The sequence below is a fragment of the Phalacrocorax aristotelis genome, chromosome 11, assembly GCF_949628215.1.
Source record: "Phalacrocorax aristotelis chromosome 11, bGulAri2.1, whole genome shotgun sequence".
Taxonomy (NCBI): domain Eukaryota; kingdom Metazoa; phylum Chordata; class Aves; order Suliformes; family Phalacrocoracidae; genus Phalacrocorax; species Phalacrocorax aristotelis.
This window is the reverse complement of record NC_134286.1, coordinates 18,411,689-18,433,003: the sequence shown is the minus strand read 5'-3', so window position 1 is coordinate 18,433,003 and position 21,315 is coordinate 18,411,689. Positions and strand designations below refer to the sequence as shown.

Sequence of the window (21,315 nt, the reverse complement as noted above, 5' to 3'; positions counted from 1 at the left end):
TGGTGACAGCAATATGGTCCTCTTTATCCTACCTTCTAGGCAGCTAACAGAGACTCTCCTCTGTATGCATGGCGTGGCATCTCTGTGGGGAGTCCGTTGTGTCTGGGAACTCTCCACCTCCATGTGTTTTTTTGCTAGGGCAGCTCCAGTAGATGTGGTTGGACAGTAATGCTCGTTAGGACCCTTAGGCAACACCTGTGTAAACTCACCCAGATTGTGAAACTTGAGAGCCTAACAAAAGCTGTTATGACCTCAGGTGGGTGATTGTCTTGTAGCAAAACCTGGCAAATAAGTGGGATTTTAGGAGCAATTCAGGTGCCAGAGTGGTTCAAGCACCTCCAAATTAGGTAGGCTAAGGAAGGGTTTAAGGGTCTAAATTTTGGGTTTAGGCATTTGAAATTGTAGTTAAGTGCCTGCCTGCCTTTTTACATGTCCACCTTATTGCCTACGGGGTAGTCAATCTACTAGACAGTGATTAAGAACCATAGTAAAACAACTGACAGGCTGTAGTATGGAAAGGACTTTTGTGAATACTCCATGTCCAAGAAAATATCAAGATGGAAGTGCTGAATACCAAAGCCTTGTACTCCGCAAGAACCCTTTATAAAAGAGGTCTCTGAAGTAGAAAAGTTGTGGGAACATTCTGCCGGTGTTGTGGATGCTGCAATGGAGGGGGAAACAGCTTAGATGGACAATAGAACAGTAATGACATACAAAATCTCCAACTTTTAATTTGCTAAGCCAAGTGCAGTGGTGAAACTCTGACAAGTTATCCATACCACCAGCATTTAAGGAAGGGTTCGTGTGTTAGGAGGGAGCTTCCCTTCCTCACAGCTGGAAAAGCACAAATGGGAATTGCTAGAGCAAGAGTACAACAAAGCACTAGAACAACCAGAGGGTTTGTCCTTCAGTGGATTTCAGCGTGTCTGTTATGCAAAATGTGTTGCATCAGTCCCTGAAAAGCAGATATTTGTCATTTTTTTATGGTCATGGTAAGAGTTCTACAGAAATGACTATCATTTCAATATGCTTATGCAGCAGAGTCTATGAAGTTTAACTTACCTCTGAAAATAGGAAATTGCCATTGATTAAAGTCAAAATTGTGGGAACTTTCTTTTCTCCTGCATACTGCATTTTTAGGCTTTTTGATTGTATAGTTCGTTTCAAGGGTGATATATTTAGACATCTGAGGAATTCCTGGTCTCTGCCCTTTTTAAGGACTTTTGCTAAAATGTTTAGCCTCAAGTAATACATTTTAAAGAAATTAAATTTATAGTAATTACACAAGACCATTTCAATGGTGACGGAGCAAAACCTCCTTGTGTATTGTAGCTGCAGTGTACATCTGGGTGTGTCACTCTTCAGTTTAGTCTTCGCTATTTTGTAAACAGATTATTAAAATACTATCTATCACCTTGTGATGCAAAATCATTCGCTGATGGACTGCACAAAGCCGATTGTTCACATGGCACGTTTGTATTTCCAGCTCCTGCTCTGGTCACCCATGCACTCATTACAAAAATGCCTTGAAGAAGGATGGCCAGCGTGGCGTTGCCTCTGTCAGCTCTGCGGAAGGAGTAGCAGGCTATCTTTGAGCAGTATGTGACTGGGCAGCATGTCCTGGGGGTAACAGAACTGCCTCAGCAAAGCAGCATTTGCATGGACGAGGAGGGGCCGGGGAGAAGTGATGAGTTAGTGGAAAATTGTAAGCAGCGTAGAAGAACGAGAGTGAGCAAAATAATCAAGGACATTTTTTCCCTTCCTAAAATCTAGAAAGCACTATTGCAGTTGTACCACGGACACTGAGGGGCGTGATAGCAGTGCTCACTTAAAAGCCGGGGTTGTGTGCCCACGGTGCTGCTTCTCCCTGGCGCAAGAGAAATGCAAGTCACGAGCTGCATCTTTGCTTTAGCAGCAACAAGACAGAAGAGCAGCTGCCAGATGCACGTTGCTATTTCTGTTCGTGCTGCTGACGCAGAGGAAGTTATGGTTTATTTACTGGGAGCTGCTTCATCTCTCTCTGTACTCATCTTCACAAACGCAGCAATGAACATACAACTGTGTGCTTCTTGTCCATGTAAGCAAGGCTGCGCTCCTTGGTTTTGTGAAAGAGCTTGTTACGGCTGGCTGTTGAGTTTGTCCAAGAAACTGCTTATTTGTGCTAAAAAGAGAGAAAGCAAGGCCAGCCTCTTCAGCTGATACTGCTTTTGATTGTGGAACTGAGATGTTACTTAGAAGCTGGTAATGATCTTTAATTTCTCATATTAGTCATTACTGTGATATGAATTGTTTGTTGGGAACACAGAGTTCCTAAGGCTTATTTCAGTTGATTCACTGTTTCTGTCTGTCTGTGTAGTCCAGCTCTTCCCTGAAAAAAAAAATCTGAAAAAATGGAAGTACACCCTTTTAAAAGCATCGCATTTTGATGTGATTCTGCAAGTCACTTATCCTCTTTTCTTCTGAGTGTCAATTCTATGTCCGATTTGGGCAGCGATGGCATCTGTGCCATTTTGGGACTGCCGTTGCACTTGCACGGGTGTAGCTGAATAGATGTTCCTGTAATATGTTGAGAAGCAGCACCAGTACCACCTTTTCAGCATTTTGAGCCCTTCAAAGATATGATAAGTAAAATATATCTTCATTACTGTAGTCAGCAGGTACATCTAACGTTATAGAGCACATGACCTGGTTGAGGTAAGCACTTACTGGATCAATTTTTGTGAGTAGACCCCTATTCAAAAGTCACCCTGTAGCCACTGAATTGAAGATGGTGCCTATTCTTTGCATATAGTGCTTAAATAAATCATTACCTCTTTGCTAAATATTACTAATCAAGTTTACTAATTAAATAATTGTGGAAAACTGCTCTGAGCAGAGCCCCAGTCAGTGTTAATAATAGTACTTCTGTTCATCATGAAAGATTTAGTGCTTATAGAAAGACGTATCCCGATCCACTCAGCCAATCTGGTGAACCTTTGCTGAAAATAGGTGTCTCAAAATCGTTATTTTCTTCTGATGCGGTATCAGTTCAGCCTGTACCTGGGAGACCGCTTTATTAAATGTACCTACTGAGCCATCTCTTTGTCTGTTTCCTTTTTCCTTACAAAGCCATTTGGTTGCTCTCCATATTTCTCACCGTTATCATAGGCCTCATGCCTTTCCTGATTCTCATGGTCTGTCACTTACTCAACAGGTTTCCCATTTTTCCTACACAACTGGCTTTTCGGCCCAAGGACTGCATTTTCCCCTCTCTGAGTGAACACAAGGGCATAGCTTTCATAGCTTTCATCTCACTCATTACTGCTCACAATAGATGGTCCTGGACTGCTTTCTTACTAGTCTCCTGATCAAATAAAATATTGAACAAGGTAGACATTGCACGGTATTTCTTTTTGTGGTTCTCAGTGTATTGTGAAGGATTTCAGAGCTTGTTAGTCAGAGTATGAAACTCCAGTGACGACTGTAATCTCACTGCTTTACAACGTGTACAACTTGAAATCAAACACTGGAGACAAATTATAAAACAGGACCAAATTTGACAAGGGAATTCCACGTTTACTCGGGAAACATGGTATTTAAAAAATGTCCTGGTCAGAATACTGTGCGGTTCTCCTCACCTTTGTGTCAGTCTCATCTTCCTTGCGATTAGGTCACGCTTCTGCTCATTTCTTTTAAACGTTTCGCACAAAGGCCTTGTCCGACCTGCCAACCTGTATCATCTCTAAGAGACAGGTTCTGCAGCTGGTCTCTTGTGTGGCAAACGCAGCATAATTGTATTCTGCTTTACATCAGTACTATGGCTGGGTAAACAGAGATATACCCAATGGCAAATGAGTAATCCTTTTCAGTGGTATCAATTTTCAGAGCTTTGGCTGCCTGAAATGAAATATCTGTTAGTATGTTTACCATTACCAGTCCAGATTCATCAGGCTGTATTGATTAAATTTTTGCACTGTAAAAATACCATTTTGAACCACAGCGAAATCGATAAAGGGTGAGGTTTTTTATATATACAAATTGGATTTGGATCAGGAAGAAAATATTCTTCATCAGCTGAAAAATAAAGCTGAAAAAAAAAAAGCGTGATAAAAGATCTAAGAAGGGGAAAAAGTTTCTCTGTCGTTTCCCCCGCCTCTGCTGTATTTGCCCTTCGGACCTTTCTGTCTGTCCGCTGATTACTTCTCTACACAAACACATTTTCAAGCAAATTAAGGCTCCCGGTTTGGAAAAAGATACTTTCAAATAGGTGCAGCATTATCAGAAGCTATGTTACAGTTTTGTAAAAAACGCAGTTACATTCATATATTTGGAGGTACCCAATAGCGTTAATGGCAGCCTTCCTACTAGAAGTCAGAAGAGCTATTTATGGAGTACTTAATGCATCAGAAACAAGTTCAATGAGATGGTGGTAGGATTATTTCCAGAAAGCAATTAAAACCATCACGAGATTGACGGTGAAACATTCTGAGTAACAAACAGTGAGGATATGGCATTTTAGTTCCAGTGGTTTTATTTTATGTGTTGTGGCCTGTGGTAAGAAGATAAGAAAGGTCGTTAGGTATTTGTAAGGCAGCACATCAGAAAGGTTTTCCACATAAAGCGTACAGTAGAAAGGTTTAAAATGAAACAATATTTGGAGAATGGAGGATTTTTGGAGAAGTTTTGCCATTGGTAGAAATAGTTGATCATTGTGCAGTACTTGCCTGAATTATTCCAAATAATAGTCAGGGCTGTGTGAAGTGTGTCTGAAGACACCGACTATTTAATAGTACTTTCTGCAACACTCGTCCCTCTGAGGAAGACCTGACCTCCTGAAGTATCTCATCGCCTCCCGGTAGAACACCTCCTGGGGTAATGCAGTTCATAACATGAAGAGCACCAGGATCGAACCTTTAAGCAGTTAGAGTGATTTCAGCTGTGCTGTTTTTCAGTTGCCAGTGAGACCACCCAAAAGCTTATTAACTGGGATCCCTAATTTATTTCATAGCAAAACCAATAGATCTACAGAGGAGAAAATAGGAAACGGGATATCAGTCATGTAACCATGAGGGAAAGGGGGTACTTAATACGAGAAGATGCAAGAATGAATTTAAGGTGTTTAAGGAGTGTCCACGTGTTAGTATAACGCACGGTAAACTGTAAACAGTTGTAACATCTTATGAACCTCTCTAACATCGTTCAGGGCCAGAAATGAGGGCAAATACGGTTTGGAGCAGGACCTGTTTTCTCCTCGGGAATTTTTGCAAAATCATTCCTCTTCTGCCTAACATAGCTTTATATGCTTGCCACAGTCTCTTGCTTCATGACAGTGTCAGAAACGATAAATATCAATAGCTGAATAAATTTAAACATTCTAGTCTGATAACAGACTGTAATAGAAAACTCTTTCAGACACGAATGTGAGATGGGTGAGATGAACCGCACTCTTTGTCTCTTTTGTTGGGATGGGCCGCCAAGGCCTGCTTTGCGCAAGAGCAGAATCTTTGGAAATGACTGTGGAACTTATTTTGGAGGTATATGTGAGAACAATTTCAATGCAATAGTTTTGTGGTGTTCACGAAACTAATGTGAAAGCATCGCTTTGATTTTATTCCCACAAATATAACAAACTGCTCAAACTCACAAATTGTTGCGATATTGTGAAATGACCTTTAATATATTTCATTGTCAGATGTAAGCGTGCGAGGCATGGAGAGAAGGACAAGAAGTATTACAGCAAGAGAAATTTAGCTTGAGAGAATATTTGCCTGTGAAGATAGTGTGGTGGTGGTATGGATTGCCTAGTCCTGTTGTAGGTTCTCCGTTGCTGGGAGCCTTTAAGGGCTGCCAAGTATGATTTCATTTGGAACAAGGAAGAACAGATGATCACGTGAAGTCCTTTACACCTCTGTTCTCTATAAATCTGCACTAAAATAGGTGCACTGGGCTATGCACATGGATACGTGTCAGAACTGTGTGTTATTTTAGTATTCCGAGAGTAGAGCAGTAGAGGCTTTTTTTTTTTTCTTTTTTGCCAAACAGTTGCCAGTCAGTCCGTGATGATCTACCGTACTGATTTATTTTTGATTGTACCAAATTCCACGTAAAGTTCTTTGGCATTTTCCCATCAAGTATTGCTTGGTGGTGCGAAGGATAGGGAGAAGGTGTAATAGTAATTGCAGAACGCACCTTTGCTGCCTCTTCCACGCAGGAACCTGATTTCTGTTTGCCAGAGGAAACATGTTCACAAAAGCTGGCAGCTGACAGCTAAAGGCTTCAAAATTAATGTTTTGTGGACACCGTTAAGTCCCCTTGGTTTCGAGATCAGACTTGAAGAGCAGGTGCCACTGAATACTGGCGTCGCCCATGTAATACTTCTGTGTTGCCTCTGTAGAAAAACTGCCCCTAACTTGGTTTATTGGCATAGCTGTGGTTGGCTAAGAACGTGCAAGATTGCACACCCGACTGACATACTGTGGCGCTGTTGGAGAGCCTAGATTAGGTGCAGTTAAAACATCCAGATTGCCAAAGGAGTTTATTTAAATAGGGAAAATAATATAAGCTGTACCATTAAAATAACATCTCTTCTAGTACAGATATGTAAAACTAGGTATCTACAATAAATCTCTATAGTGCACTCTCTCGGGTAACCTCCTCTGGCGGGGACAATTTTCCATTTGGCTTTACTGAAAAAAAAATAGCTCAAGTGCTTTTGAAACTCCAAAACTTTACGTTTTTGAACTTTTTTGTGGTGTAAAAAATTATATTAATAAAGGCAGTTGCTGAAAATGAAAGCTAGAACACAGTTGTCTCCAGGACACAGCAGGAAGGTAATTTAAAAAGCTCAGGAACATTGTTGAAATTATCATGCAAGCTTATTAAATGCAATGTATATTTAAATTGAAAAAACTTTCTTTATTAGGCCTAGATAGGTGATTTCTTGCTGCCTCCAGCAGTTAAGCTTATTGGGTGAAAGTCAGGATAGATTAATTTCTAATCTTTATGGAAAACCACTTATTAAAAAATGGATAGTAAAATTATGAATATGATACCTAAGGTTTAGACTGCCTGTGGAACAAGACTCAACACGGAATGTGAAGTGAAGTACAATGAAAGTGTTTTCGTAGTATTTGATCACTTTTGTTTACATATAGTTCTGTATTCTTAGCATGATTTTCTAAGAGTTATTTCTGAAACGTCGAATTAACATTAGAATCTTCCCTTATCATTACAAATTATAAAATATTTAGCTTTAATTTCCCTTTTCATGTCACATAAGTAGAAAGTTCTTATAAAACACATTTGAAAGAACTCATTGTTGACTTAGGTAATTAAAATGAAGAGTGTGGAGTGAATTTTTAATGCTTTTTAGATTAGCTCAGGAACGATCAACATATTTTTCTGCTTCTCAAGAATATGTACAAATAATGCTTCACAGCTCACATTTGCCTTCTTCCAAAGAAAATTAATGAGCATTCAGAATTAAGGACATGTCAGTAAAAAACTCTAGACTGACTTGAACATTTTTTTACGTCTCTTATTCACTAATTGGTTTAAGTCTAAGGACTCTGAATTTTTTTACATTTTTTACATTTGATAGACTGTATTTCATGAAAGTCTATTGGAAACCGCAGGGGTTGGTTGAGGCCAGCTCCCAGCCATTTGCCAGCACGTTGCTTACAGTCAGTCAGCACAGCTGAGCTTTTTTTTAAATAAGGAAATTACCTTTCCAGCCCTACACTTAGAGCAGCTTCTTTTGATTGCAAAGTGTACAGGTACAAAATCTGAAACAAGGCCATGAATTACTGTGAATTAGGGTGACTCTCTTGGTTATGTGGGAGCCATGAAAATTCGGGCCTACTGAGGATCTGGGCTGTTAGTCACAGACCAGCCTTCAACCCACCACGCTCCACAAGATCTGCCTGGAGCTCGGGCGGGCAGGCTGGGCACGCGTATATCCCACTAGAGAGTCACAAAGAGGAGTAGTGGGAGAGAAGAGACGGCTCTTCTGTAAGCCTACAAGCCCAAACGCCAACACCGCTGAGGGACTTAACGAATCGTGTGTGTTGCGCTGTACGTTGTGAGAATGATTGGGAATTAATGTAATAGTGTAACTAAAGGCATGTGATAGAATACCCCTGACTTGACTTTTCTAATCCACGCTATAACCTCTTGTCACCTGCCTCCATTCCTACCTTAAATGAGTCGCCTCCCCCTTTGCCCTAGCCCTTTGCAGTCTTGTCCGATGGCACAGCTTGAGGCTCCTCAGCAGGACAGTCCCCGTCCCGGCTGTGATCTGCGTCTCCTCCCTTGCCCTGCCTGTGTGGCTTCTTCGATCCCTCAGTGGGCTGATCTAGTTCAGCAAGCTGTCGGGTATTAACCAAGGAAAATGAAGTGAATAATTATCTGCCAGTTTCATGATTGGAACCAGTTCACCACAGTTTCACATAAGCTCCAGACAGAGCCAGGAGATGGTTGGAGAGGAGGGGGAGTAGAATAGCTGTTTCAGTCAGAGGAGAGGTCTTTGGCAACTGCTGTGCCTACCCACAGCTCAAAGCCCTTGCCCCACTGTGCTGGCCCCTTGAGGGGTACCCACTGCATTTTGGGGTCTTTCTGAGTCCTGCAGGACCAACTTCTATGGAAGGAGGAAGATGCTCCATTGAGCAGAACAATTGCATGGTGTCCGACTTCAGTCCTGTCTGATTTTTTTACTGTATCAGTTTTGTTTGGAGCTATTTAGCTATTTCAGGTTATTGAATTGTTTCCCAATGCATTCAGTTGCTCTCCACTCACTCAAGTATCTCATTTTGTCTCGCCTGGTGTGGAAACCCAGCCTCTCAATACAAGCACAAATGGTAATGTCCCTTCTATGCTGATATTTTTGTACTTGTTTATCTACAGGAGGAGCTAAGGAATTGTTTTGCGTTTAGGTTGTCCTGTTTAGGACAACCTGAACTGATAATACTTTATTTTAATCTTAGTTGTTTGAATTAGATGTGGATTAAAGCTGCAGGTACTACCACGTCATTAATAGGGTGATGTTAGGCTTGATTTCCCTTGCTTTGCACAAGAAGTCTGGGGTGAATCTTAGATTTTCATGGCAGAAGACTACATTCTCAGAGTAAACAGCATTTCTGAAGCCCCATATTAAATCACCAGAACAAATGTGGGTCTCAAGATTGGCCTCAGTGACCATAAAGTATGGGTGGATTGGGCAGCAGGACAACTAGGGTGACTGAGGAAAGCGTCTGGTCCAAACTAAGAAACCAGGTTTCTTTACATCTGGTGCGTGCAGAAGTGGTTTTGATTTGCATCAAAGAAGATTTAGATTAAATATTTGGGGGGGGGAAATGCATTGCTAGAGGGAAAGGCAAGAGCTAGGTAGATCATTACGGCATTCCTTTGCCGGAACAGGTTTGAGACATACTTTTTTTGTAACACTTCTAACTCAGTCCCTGGTATCTGGTTACTGTGCCCTGAATTGCTGGCAGAAATGAGGTGTGAAAACTGAATAACTGGGCGCAGGACAGCTAACCTAATGTCTCCTATCACACAGAGCCAGTTTGGGGTCCAGAACTTGTACTGCTGTGCTGTCTCTCCAAGACAGTGTGGTTGAGATAGATGAAGCCATTGTATTCCAATAGGCAAAAAAAAATGAAGGGTAATTTGGCATTCAAGCATTTTAAGATCCATTTAATTTTGGGGTTGTAAAGTAGGAACATGTGTAAGATCTGATCCCTAGAGTAGGGATGTGCCTACATTGCCTTCAGCTCCATACTGCTATTTCGTTTGTTTGTTTGGAAGATGCGTTCGTTGTGATTAGGCTGTTGCATAGACAGACAGAGGTGAGGCAGGAGTGCATGCCATGTGTTGGAACGTGTTCAAGGTTTTCCACAGCTGGTGCTTTGATTTATTTGCAGATAGAGAAGTGGAGGGAGCTGCTGATACGATCAGAAGCTCTATGTATCTCTTTGTTTCCCCGCTTCAGCCGTTCCAGCCTACGTTGCCACTTCTGTATACCGATGCCTACAATATTCCCTGAAGTATCGGCATCACTTGAACTAAGCCAGTCCCACCACTGCAAAACCTATGTAGCAGAGACTCAATCCAGAAGGGTCAAAACACCCGTCTGCTCCACTTACCCCAGCATAGTGTAAGCTACAGAATATTTCTTAAAATCCCCTTAAAAATCTTTGCCATGTACAGTAAAATACCAAAAGCAGTAATTATAATGAACTAGAGGCAAATCAGGAGAGATCAAAGGCATCCCTGTAGCAGCCTAAGTCCTTGAAGTAGCAGGTAATTTGTTAGATTTAATTCTCAGGAGTTAGCCCACGCCCCAGGCTATAAAGATAGGTTAAAATAATACTAGTGGTCCCCTGCCAGTCTGTCCCGGGGGTGAGTCTTTTGTGATCCCAGATCCGGTGGGATCAGTTTCCTTTCCGGTCACAGGAGCAAGTATTTGTGCGAGTTCAGCACCAATGAAATAACCGAGCAAGTGCCCCCTTTAGTCCTCTGAACAGTTCCAGGTTTGTCCCAAGAACAAACAAGTAACTAAACAAAAAAGACAAGCCAAATTATGCAGCAAGGAGGAGGAAACCCTTCCCAGTACCTGCAGGCAGGCCGCCCAAGGCATGAAGCGTTAGATTAATACATGATAGCAGGCAGCAATGAAGTCTTTCTAAGGGATAATGTCCCAGGCTCCGCAGTTTTTTGTTTGAGTATAGCAGAGTAGTCTCTTGTCTTATATACCCTTTTGCAGGAATGCCATCAGATAATTGTGTTCATCTTGTACTCCAGTATAACACAGTCTCTGAATAGTAGAATTAATTATTTTTTATGTAGCTGATTTCGACTTCCTCAGGACAGTACTTCATAGTTGCTTTTACTGAATTCTATCTTAGGTTCTTTACCACACCTTCTGCTTCTGAAGGTGATTTTGAGTTTGACCATGCTCTCCCAGTTTGTCACTCACTGATTCTTTCGATTGCACTCTGTTCCATCACCTGGCTATTAACAAAAATAAGGGCTAGACTCCGACTCGAGACAGAGCCCGGCATGTCTGCGATGTCACTGTGCGGTTCCGTTTCTCTGCTGCTTTTTCTTTGTGTTAAAATGATTGGAATTGGTAAGGTTTCAATTTAAACTTTAAAAACTTTGCTTGGTATATACAGTGACAGCATTTGTCACTACAAATGCTTTTTAGAATGTTTATATACAATAGTTCCAAGATATAAATGATCATTGTTTAAAATCTGTCAAGGGAAAAATCTTGCCACAACTAAATATGTAACACTGACATTTGAAATCAGAGCAGACGCGATTATTTGGCTTATACTTGTAGTGCTATCAGCTGCCTTCCAAGAGGAAGAAGGAGGTAACATTTCTGTGGCAGGTTAATTGCAGAATAACAAGCAAATTCTGTCTCTTGACACTAATTATTCTAAATAAATTCAAGCTACATGGACCTTTTTATAATGAAGCCATTCTTTTCACAAAGCAACTTTAGTCTAAGTGGAAGTAGAACTGCAATTGGCATATTGTGATGTATTGAAACAATTCAGGACTTTCATTCCACTTCACGATAAGTGGTATTCTGCAATGCCCAGGTAGAGAATTGTTCTGAGTGCAATGAAGGAGGCACTCCTGTCTTCCCGAAACAGCTTCTCTGGTTTCTTAGCAGTTGACTCAAGAGTCAGGAAGGAAAAAAAAAGAGTTGTAATCCTTGAAAGCCATTTTGGAACTAGGCAGATCTGCGTGGCCTGTAAGTCATGAAATATTGTATACTGCCATCAGAGTAGGGTGCTTGCTCTTCTCCTTGCTTACGGTTGCCTTTCTGGTGGCTGCTCTTACTGTAAGTGAAGGGCATTTTGCCATCAGTACAAATATCTGAATATCTCAGAGACTCTTGCTTGTATGTATTTAACGTGCCGCTTTATCCTGTAATTCAGCTCACCTGCAGTATTTGAGTTCATGACAGATTTCAGAGCTGAGCGAGTGGGACCTGGGAACAGACCTGGCATGCTGTTATTAAAGGCTTCAGCTGAAATCAGTCAAAAGATACGGGTTTTTTGTGTCGTCGTTTGCCTGGTTTAGACCCATTGCCCCGCCATATGCAAAGCCATCATATTTGCAGTCCCCACTCTAAACCAATAAATGATCTTGCCAAATACCTGCTAAAGAAGGATTGCATAAGGTCTGTACTAGGTGATGAAATCCCATATTTGCTCCAATTGGTGAGTGATATTAGTATAGATGTGATTAAATTTAGTATCAGTGCAAAGTCTATTTGCAGTAGGAAATCGCTGTTTCACATCATGTATTTTTGTAATCCTGTGCAGAGCTATGCACCCTGGACTGTGGCAGCCACGGCGTCTGTTCAAGAGGGATATGCCAGTGTGAAGAGGGCTGGGTGGGACCAACCTGTGAAGAACGTACCTGCCACTCTCACTGTGCTGAACACGGCCAGTGCAAGGACGGGAAGTGTGAGTGCAGCCCTGGATGGGAAGGGGACCACTGCACCATCGGTAAGGGCGTTTGGTACCTCTAGAAATAGAATACGTAAAATCTTAACAATGATCTGCCGTAGCCAACAGTCTGATTCAAGTCCCTTTGGGAAAACAAAGACCCAGAATCAGGCCAGGTGTCAAAAGGTGCCTCTGCACTGATGGTGCGCCCTGCTTGTCCCACAGAATGGCAACTCAGTGCGGCTTTCTGTTTAGAGGAAACAACGTTGATGAATTAATTTAAAATAAATAAAAGAAAAAAAACAGGCAAAAGAAAGATATCTCAGTCCTCTGGGACTACATGTCTTTGGATTATGTTCCTGTGTGAACTTTGAGTCAGGATGGAAAAAAATGTTTTAAGAAATCTAAGGTTTGCGGGGATGAAGCTATTATTCAGATTAGGTAATTCTTGCATTAAAACTCTTGCCTTCATGTCTAAGGATTTACATATTTTACGTATCATTAGGGGTGGTTTTCCTATAGCTGGCTTCTAAAAATATTCAAATACGGTAAAGCTTTGGGATCTTTTTAGAAGTCATTACTATATAAATGTAATAGCTACATTTTTAATGAAATACAACAGGTTTTTGCAAAAAGTCTGTGTTTGTCCCTAAAATGCCCCAGAACAAGATTATTAATAAACATTTTAGTTGTTTATAATAGCAGGGTATCTAATTTTCAGAGGTAAGTGGCATAAGCTTTCATGCTTGCTTCCCGAAAAAAGCAGAATGTTTTATCTTTTTCTTGATCATTTTAAGATACTTCATTCGCTGGCTCTAGAATTTACTAAATCAGATTTGCTAAATCAAGAATTAGGTGTCTGAAGGAGAAACAGCCTAATTCTCTAAAGACTGTGTAGAGGAAAACCAGAAAAGGACCAAAATAATTAAAAAGATAAATAGAGCTGCTCTTCACGTTGTAGGCACTGCCAGGCATGGCCCGAGCTGTCCTCTGCATGCTTGTCATCAAATGGAGAACAATCACATCGCAACGTGTTTTGATCACAGTAGCAGGAATAGATCTGACCGCAGTAAGAGGGAGAGGCTTTATATCTAACCGACAGGTGGCAAGCCATAAGCAAATGGTGTCTGTATTTTCATTTGGGTACAGAAGTTCAATCCATCTCAGTTTTGTTCTTTTCTTTTTTAAGCTCACTACTTAGATGCTGTTCGAGGTAAGTTTTTCATATCAGCATTGCGAAAGAATAATGAAAAGATACAAACATCTTGGGAATGGAGTGTTTTGTGTTACCTGTTTTGTCTGAGCTTTTGTACTGCCACATCGCCAGAATAGCTAAAACGTTTGTTTCTGGAGATGTAGACGTATACACACAGAGACAGGGAGGGATTTGCAGAAGAAAATGCAGTTTTTAACAAGTAATGTGCTCAACTCATTTGCAAAGTTGTGCCAGTGTAAGCATGCTTTATGTGGCTATCTGATGTGCTAAGTTAGGCAGAGTTTTTTGCTCTCACCATTCCAAAGTAACGACAGAGCTGAGGACATGCTTGGAAAAATTTGTGTTGATCCTGCCTGCCATGAGAACAAAAAAACCTTTTCTTTGTCATTTGTGCTTGAAGTAAGTTTCTTTTGATAGAGAAGTGCACTTTCTTAAAAGCTCTCTGTGCTAGATGTGATACGGTTCTCTTCAAATCATTTGATACAAGAGTTAAATTTTATGTTGTTTTGTGTCTGGTGCTGTTCATTTGATTTCTGTGCGCTGCTGCAGGCCCCGCTTAGCCATGTCAGTGCAAGTACCTTCCCCGCGTTTGGCAAAGGCCCCGCAGTCCTAGCCCCGCTGTGCGGAGCAATGATGCACGTTGCCCCTTGCAAAAATGCTGCTAGCTGAAATATCAGGCTAGCCAATATTACAGAAAGACTTGGGTGTTTGTTTTGTATTTATTATTTCTTCAGTATTAGATAATAATAAAATAATGTAGGCATTCATTTGATTACTTTATAGTCTTAGAGGATAACCGCACACAGCAGCAAAATATAATCATATACAAGGAAGGAATTAACTCAGTGGGACAGTGAATTGAAGTGGAAGAGCATCCGCGTTACCCAGAACAGCTCTCGCATCCTGCCCTTCCCCCCAGCTCCCCAGAAGAGGCAAATAATCAGCTTTTATGGTATATCTGGTAGTTGCCAACCTCCTGCTATTTTAGACCAGCAACTTCCAGAATTCCAGAGTAAGATAACGGTGCCACCTATTTTCAGCTCTTCCAAGCAAGAGGGTCAGACTCTCCAGTCTCCCTGTTTGCAGATGTGATTGATAAACTGTGCCAAGGGTGAGAAGGAGAGGGATGACGGGGCCAGTGTAAAGTTGCCAGGAATGGTGCTGCGTGCTGGGCTGTAAGTCACAACCCGACAGCCCCATCGTACAGATTCTCTGACTCTCTGGCCGCCTCCTCCAAAGTCCTTTTGGAGCATCTTGGGGCTGCCAAACACAGATGCAAACTGAGACCTCCTCCTTCTTCCCCCCAAAAAATAACCTCTGAAAACATGAGTGTTGATGTTCACTGTCAAGGCCAGAAGGGCTTTCAGTTCCTGTATGTCCGTGCTGGCAAAAGGAAAGGAGCCCTCGCAGAAGGGACGCCACTTGCACGGGTAAGCTTATTGCTGAGCTTTATCCACTGCCCTTTGGCTCCATGTGTGGCATGGTGAGGATCTGACAAATGTCTGAGCTGGCAGTGATCTATGCAAGCAGATGGACTGAGTGTACACATCCAAGAGACAATTCCTCTCTCGCTCTTATAGGCAAGAGATCTAGCTGAGAATGTCCAAATTACCGTTGATTCAGAGCTTGCATGTACATAATCCAGAGGATGCTACAGTCGTTCCAGTTTTGATCTAGAATCAGAACCACTAAAGGGCAAGTGTTTGTCGTATTTGAATGGGCTATAATGTGAAGGAAGTGGAACTGGACACAGGAAGGAAATGCTCCCTTATTTGCCTGCTGTGGAAAGAGTTGTACTGTAGCATAAATCCAACTGGCTTTTTCTCAGTCAGCTGAGTATTTATGAACAGAATAAAAAGGTCACCTCCACTCCCTGCAATGTGTAAGATGCATCCACAAATGCCAGTTAGTCATTTAAACAATATTTTCCATGTATATCTTTGATATAAACGTTGATTATGTATATACCTTCCTTGTGATCTACAACTTTTCACTAAGCAGAGAAAGAGATGGACACGGCAGACTGGTAAATATCTTCTTACAAGTTTACTCACTTTTTTCCTGCACACAAAATGTTGCACGCTAAAAAACCTCATTCCTCACTGAGAAATTACTTTTTGGGCAAGCAAAGGGAGAAACCAGGATGGAGATTTTTCCATATTTGGCAAAAAATATGGCTTGCAAGGGAGCTGTGATCATTTGAAGGCAGCAAATATAATACTATATGAAAGAATGTTGAATAATGATTGCAACTGTAAAAGAAGAGAACTCCTCCCTGAAGGATTCTTTTTTACATTTTCTTTTCTAGATGGCTGCCCAGGTCTCTGTTATGGAAATGGGAGGTGCACTCTTGATCAGAATGGATGGCACTGTGTTTGTCAAGTGGGCTGGAGTGGCTCAGGATGTAACGTTGTCATGGAAATGGTGTGCGGAGATAACCTGGACAATGATGGAGGTATGATACATAATTCATGTCTCTCTGGTTATTTGTCACATCCTTGATTGTCATTTGAATCTATAGTTTTGGTGTATGTTTTCCTTTTATCACAGAATGTCAATGTTTGTCTGTTTGCTCAAGACAGTTGTTCCACTAACTTTATCTGAAGCAGTGCGGTGGGGGAACAGACCCTTGTGCTGGGTGTTATTCAAGGCAGAAATTATGTGTGTGCCATACCTATCATCCTGGTACTTGGGTTTTTTCTTTAAAAGAAAAAAGCGTAACAAGTAATTTCTTCTATCTCCTTCTCAGTCTCTCTCATAACTCTGACATCTGTTTCAGAAAAGGGAGCCAATGGATAACCAAATGAAAGAAAACATCTGTGCCTGTCAAAAGGAATCCAGAGTTTAGTCTTATGTTAATATTAAATTAATACAATTGCAAGCGTAAAGCATACATTTAGAGATGCTTTTTAAACATTATTCTCTTTCTTAATGTTTCCACTGAGACACGGCACAGTTCTTGCAATTATCCAGACCTATATTTGAACAATTGTTGAGTAAGCTGGTGTAGAAAGTATGCAGAAGTAATTTTTGAGAGTACCCTAAACAGAGCCCTGTACTAAAATAATCATTTGCTCTTTCCCACCAGTTGAACCAGGGCATTTGGCACTAGGTGCTCCCTACCTCAGACCTCTGTAGTCTGGATTAATTCTAAGGCTGTGTAAGTGTTAGGTTTGCTGGGAAAAACATAGCTCTTTCATAAGTTAGTCTCTGCCTCCTTTCCAGTAGTTCATGCTAACACAGGAGCTAGTGCATTTTTTTTTCAGGAAAAACATCCAGCCTCTATTTCAAACTTACCGGTGGGAGAAAAGCCACAATATTCCTCACTGGTTGTTCTCAGAGTTAATTATTTTTCCTGTCTATTTTAGGAATGCTCATTTACTGGACAGTCAAGGACTACTGCTTTCCTCTCCTTTACTTACTACCATCCTTTGCAGTGTGCTTGCCCCCACACTCAGAGCTGTGCAGCTTTCTTATTCAGACTGGGAATGCATCTGCCCCAAGCACAGTTACATTCTTTTCCTTAGATTGTACACTGAGATATATCAAAATACGTATTATCTTATTGTGTCACTCTTACAGACCATCTCAGTGTCCTGGGTGAGATCTCTTACCCCACTGTAGTGTCAAAGCTTAGTATAGTGATTGTCTATTTTCTTCTAGGTCATTGATAAATTAAGCTTGATTTAGGGCCAAGAACTGAGGTCACTGTGGGACCTCAGCAGAAACATTCTGACTCACTGATGATTCCTCATTTACAGATATATTTTGAGCCCTTCTGATTTTGTACCCTGTGGGCTCGAAGACCATGCTGTCCTTTGGCAAAGGCTTCCTCATTTCTGAACCCCATTCAAAATCACCTTATTCCTCTCTTATCCTTCCTTTTCCACCTTATTTCCACGACGCCTAACGGCCGTCTCTCTGCCCACTCTCTCTGCTCATCTACGCTGGTGTGTATCCCTTTCACACAAGGTCCCACAGCTGGCATCGCTGCCCCCCGCGTGCTTTCCCATCTGTCTGGTGCTCTCCCCTGCTGTCCGAGCCACTGACTCACTCGCCTGCACTCTTAAATCTGTCCACGAAAACCCTGTTTAGCCTGTAATGTATGTAAAGCATTTTCTGATGCACTCTATGAACTGGCTCCATATAAACTGCCCTGCATTGTGATTTTGGGTGCTTTATATTCTGCAATAACGGTGAGTTATTGAAAGACTTGGCAGTTTTAACTCTAAATCTCCTTGAATTTGTCAGTTTAAGGCAGACACTTAACATCATTTCACTGCAGGTTTTAAAAGTAATTTTCTTTTTCCTTTTTAATGGCAACATAACATGGACTAGGACAGCTCTGTTGACGTTACAATTAGAGATAAGTGCAGAGAGAAATATTTAATTAATCTGACTACTACAGATGGGCTAAATGTAATTAAGTTTCTTTCACAATCAATTTTATATAAGAAAAGAAAATTATATCTACTATTAAAACCACTTCTCTTTATATATGAAGTTCATAGGACTTGATTCGACATAAGCATACATTAGAAAAATTCCCCTAAAGTCATTGGCATTATACCAGGGTTACATTAATACAAAAACAGAAGCTGATTCCTAGTGTTTCAGGGTTTGTATATGTACACAGCAGTAAAATCAGAAATTAGGAAGGAGACATGACATTACCTGTTGCCCTGTTTGCTGGGAGGTTGTGCCTTAGACCGTGAGAATATTACAGTGGTATAACGAGTTACCATCCATTAAGCTATGTAACTGGATTAGGTTCATAAAGATGGAAGCTATTAACGTTTTCGCTTGCAGTTGTGGTGAGTTAAGAGCGTGCACACAGCTGAGTTACAGCTGGCGGGTTGTAACGTCCTAAGCCGTTAGGATGTGATCGCATTCAGTCCGTGCCACGTAGCCCAAGAGATCGTGCTCTAGACCTAATTTAGTGCCATTGTATATTCCAAATCATGGTATTCTCACATAGCAAAGGTCTTATTGATTCCAGTTGTTTTTAAGTCAAACATATCTCGGTCCTTAGGAGCTATTTTGTGCTTCAAGTTCATTAGGAGGCAGTCACAACCGAAGAACAAAGCTGTAGTAAAGCTGAACAATTATTTTTTCAAACAAACTCTAATTTCAGGATTTAGGCAGAGTAACAATTTTGTGTCGTTTCCAGTTGATTTATTATAGGGTACTTTCAGAGACTGAAAACCTGAGATTTTTATGATGTAAAGACACATTCAAATACATGGTAGAAACCACGTGCTAGAAAATGAAGTGTTCTATTAGTTCCAACTATAGGGATTGAGTCATGTCATTTGTACGGCATGAGGAAGTGTTAGGTTTATTGTTTGGTCTGTAGTAGCAGCACAGAAGCTTTGGGAAGCAGGAAGTCTTGAATTCATTTTTTAAGGTATAGTAGTAAAAAGGTAAGCCCCAAGCATATTCACAGGCAAACCCATTCTGCAGACGCTGAAGCACCACGTTCCCCATCAGTGCAGTTATCCATGGCGGAAAGGTTAAACACATGCAGAAATATTTTCCTGAGCAGGGAGAGTACTATTTCTTTTAGAGACCCATTAGTATGTGCTGTACTTGTACCCTGACGGTCCCATAACTGCCTTTCCTATTCCATCTCATAACTCTCTGTTAGCTTTTTCCTACTTGCAGACTTAAGGGCATGTTTACCTGTTCAAATATCACTACAAATATCATTGGAAAGGTCTTAGCGTTATAACAGATGCACGACAGCATGGTTTGCACTTGCTCATGTGGAGTGCATCTGCAGTCTGTTAGCAGTGTGATATCCATTAAATAATGCCAAGAAGTCAAACAGACATCCTTTGCAGTGGGACCTTCCCCTTGCCGTGGCTTCCCTCAGCATCACATTATTCCCCATTTCTTATTCTTCTTTCATTGCCATGACTGACAGGATTTCATTTTCCGTTTATAAGATGACCATTCGGCACATCTGAGCAGGTCATTTTCTCTTGTCCTGCCACAACTTTAGACTCAGTTGGAAGCTTCAGTAGCTCCAGGAGATTGCTTGAAAGCTCTGCCGAGTTCTGTGCAGGCGAGTCCGTGTGTCCCGGGCGCGAGGAGGCAGAGCACACTGCTGCAGCGCTGGGGCACACCGGGTGCTCGGCACCAGCCCACGGGTCACCCCCCGGCCCTGCCAAGCCACGATTTACCTGCTATTCTGACACATATTTACATTGCTGCTGCACATGCAAGTCTTCATCTTAAGCTGAGAGTTGCAGCCTGTCACTCCCATTAATCTCTTCGATGCAGATCCCTCTTTTAAATTTGCCTGGATCGCTCTTCATCGTTTTCTCTTTCTTTCGTGAACCAATCTTGACTGTTTGTTTTTAAGGAAAATACTATTTACTACAAGATTTGAATTCTCTTCCAAATATCCCTTCAGTCACTTCAGACAGTTATTGTAGTTTTCGCCCAGCTTTTCCAAGCACAAGAAAATATATGACTCAGCATAGCCTTGGGTTGATAACCAGTGCTGCTAAAATATTGATGTATTTCTGACCCATCCATTGGCATCTTAATAACCGATCCGTCACAAAGATATTGAGTCCATGTATAAGTAATATGCTATTATTACACAATATAAATAATACTGATGGGAATGGTTTTCATTGTTGCTGAGCAGCAAGGGCTCCCTGGGGATACTTTGAGTTTCTGAAAATCATACCCTGACATATTTGCTTTCTCCTGTGTGCGGAAAGTACTCACTGGATAAAACCCTCTGCAGCCTTTCCACAGGCACACCGGTGGGTTTCCGATGTCCTTACGCAAACACTGGTGTTCCCAGCTAACAGCCTCACTGCCTGCTGCATGCTGTGTGTTACGGCTAAAATTTGAGAAGCATTTTGGATTAATGCATATGAATAAGCACGAGAGACTCGTGACAGTTACTGCTGCTTAGTCCCTTCTGAAGTTACTCTTTGATTCAGTTTGCTTAGATTCCTGGCAACCCTAACTGAACTTAACTGAGCCTGTGGTGAAGCAAGTTGGCACAGGCATTGTTTAATGCTTATTTGAAAGCTGTAGAAGGAAGCAAGCGAATGCAAGTTGAAGGCTCCTGTGGATTTTTTTTTCCCACAAACAACAATATTATTGAACAATTCATCATGCGAGTGTACCAAAAAGCTCAAATCCTTCAAGTATTGAGAGTTATGGTGGGGAGGTTTGTAGGTTGTCCTGCAGAAGGAGTTCAGAGACCAAAATCTGCTTACTGCAAGGAGAACCTTAAAGCCCATTTTTTACTCTCGGTGCAAACGTTCTGGACATAGTTCTCGGAGCTCCGTCGCTGGCTTGCGCTCCCTGGGCTCAGTGCAGAGGGGGTGGGAGAGCCCTTACGCACGCCTCTGAGTTGCTCTGCAGCAGTGAAAATGAAGGTCATTACTATTACTTAGTATAGTCTATTGCTTAGAGATGGATTTGATTCTCATGTGACTGAGCAAGTACAGTTATTGGGGGGTGTGTGTGTGTGAGTGTGCCTGCATACATGTATACCCCTGCACCATATAAGCATACACACCACTTCTTGTAGTATTCTGGGCTTGTCATTAACCACAAAACTTCAAATCTATTGCAGTTAACGTTAGTAGTGTCTTCTCCATGTGTGACAAAAGCTTGAAGGGG

At 41.5% G+C, this 21,315-nt stretch overlaps 1 protein-coding gene across 1 annotated transcript in view; it reads left to right on the top strand.

Moving 5' to 3' along the window:
• Positions 1-21,315, top strand: part of TENM1 (teneurin transmembrane protein 1) — a 256,403-nt gene that overhangs the window by 140,476 nt on the left and 94,612 nt on the right. Inside the window, exons 11-12 of the mRNA XM_075107184.1 lie at positions 12,321-12,506; positions 15,971-16,117. Coding sequence (XP_074963285.1) covers positions 12,321-12,506; positions 15,971-16,117 — 333 coding nt within the window. The remainder of the gene's footprint in view (positions 1-12,320; positions 12,507-15,970; positions 16,118-21,315) is intronic.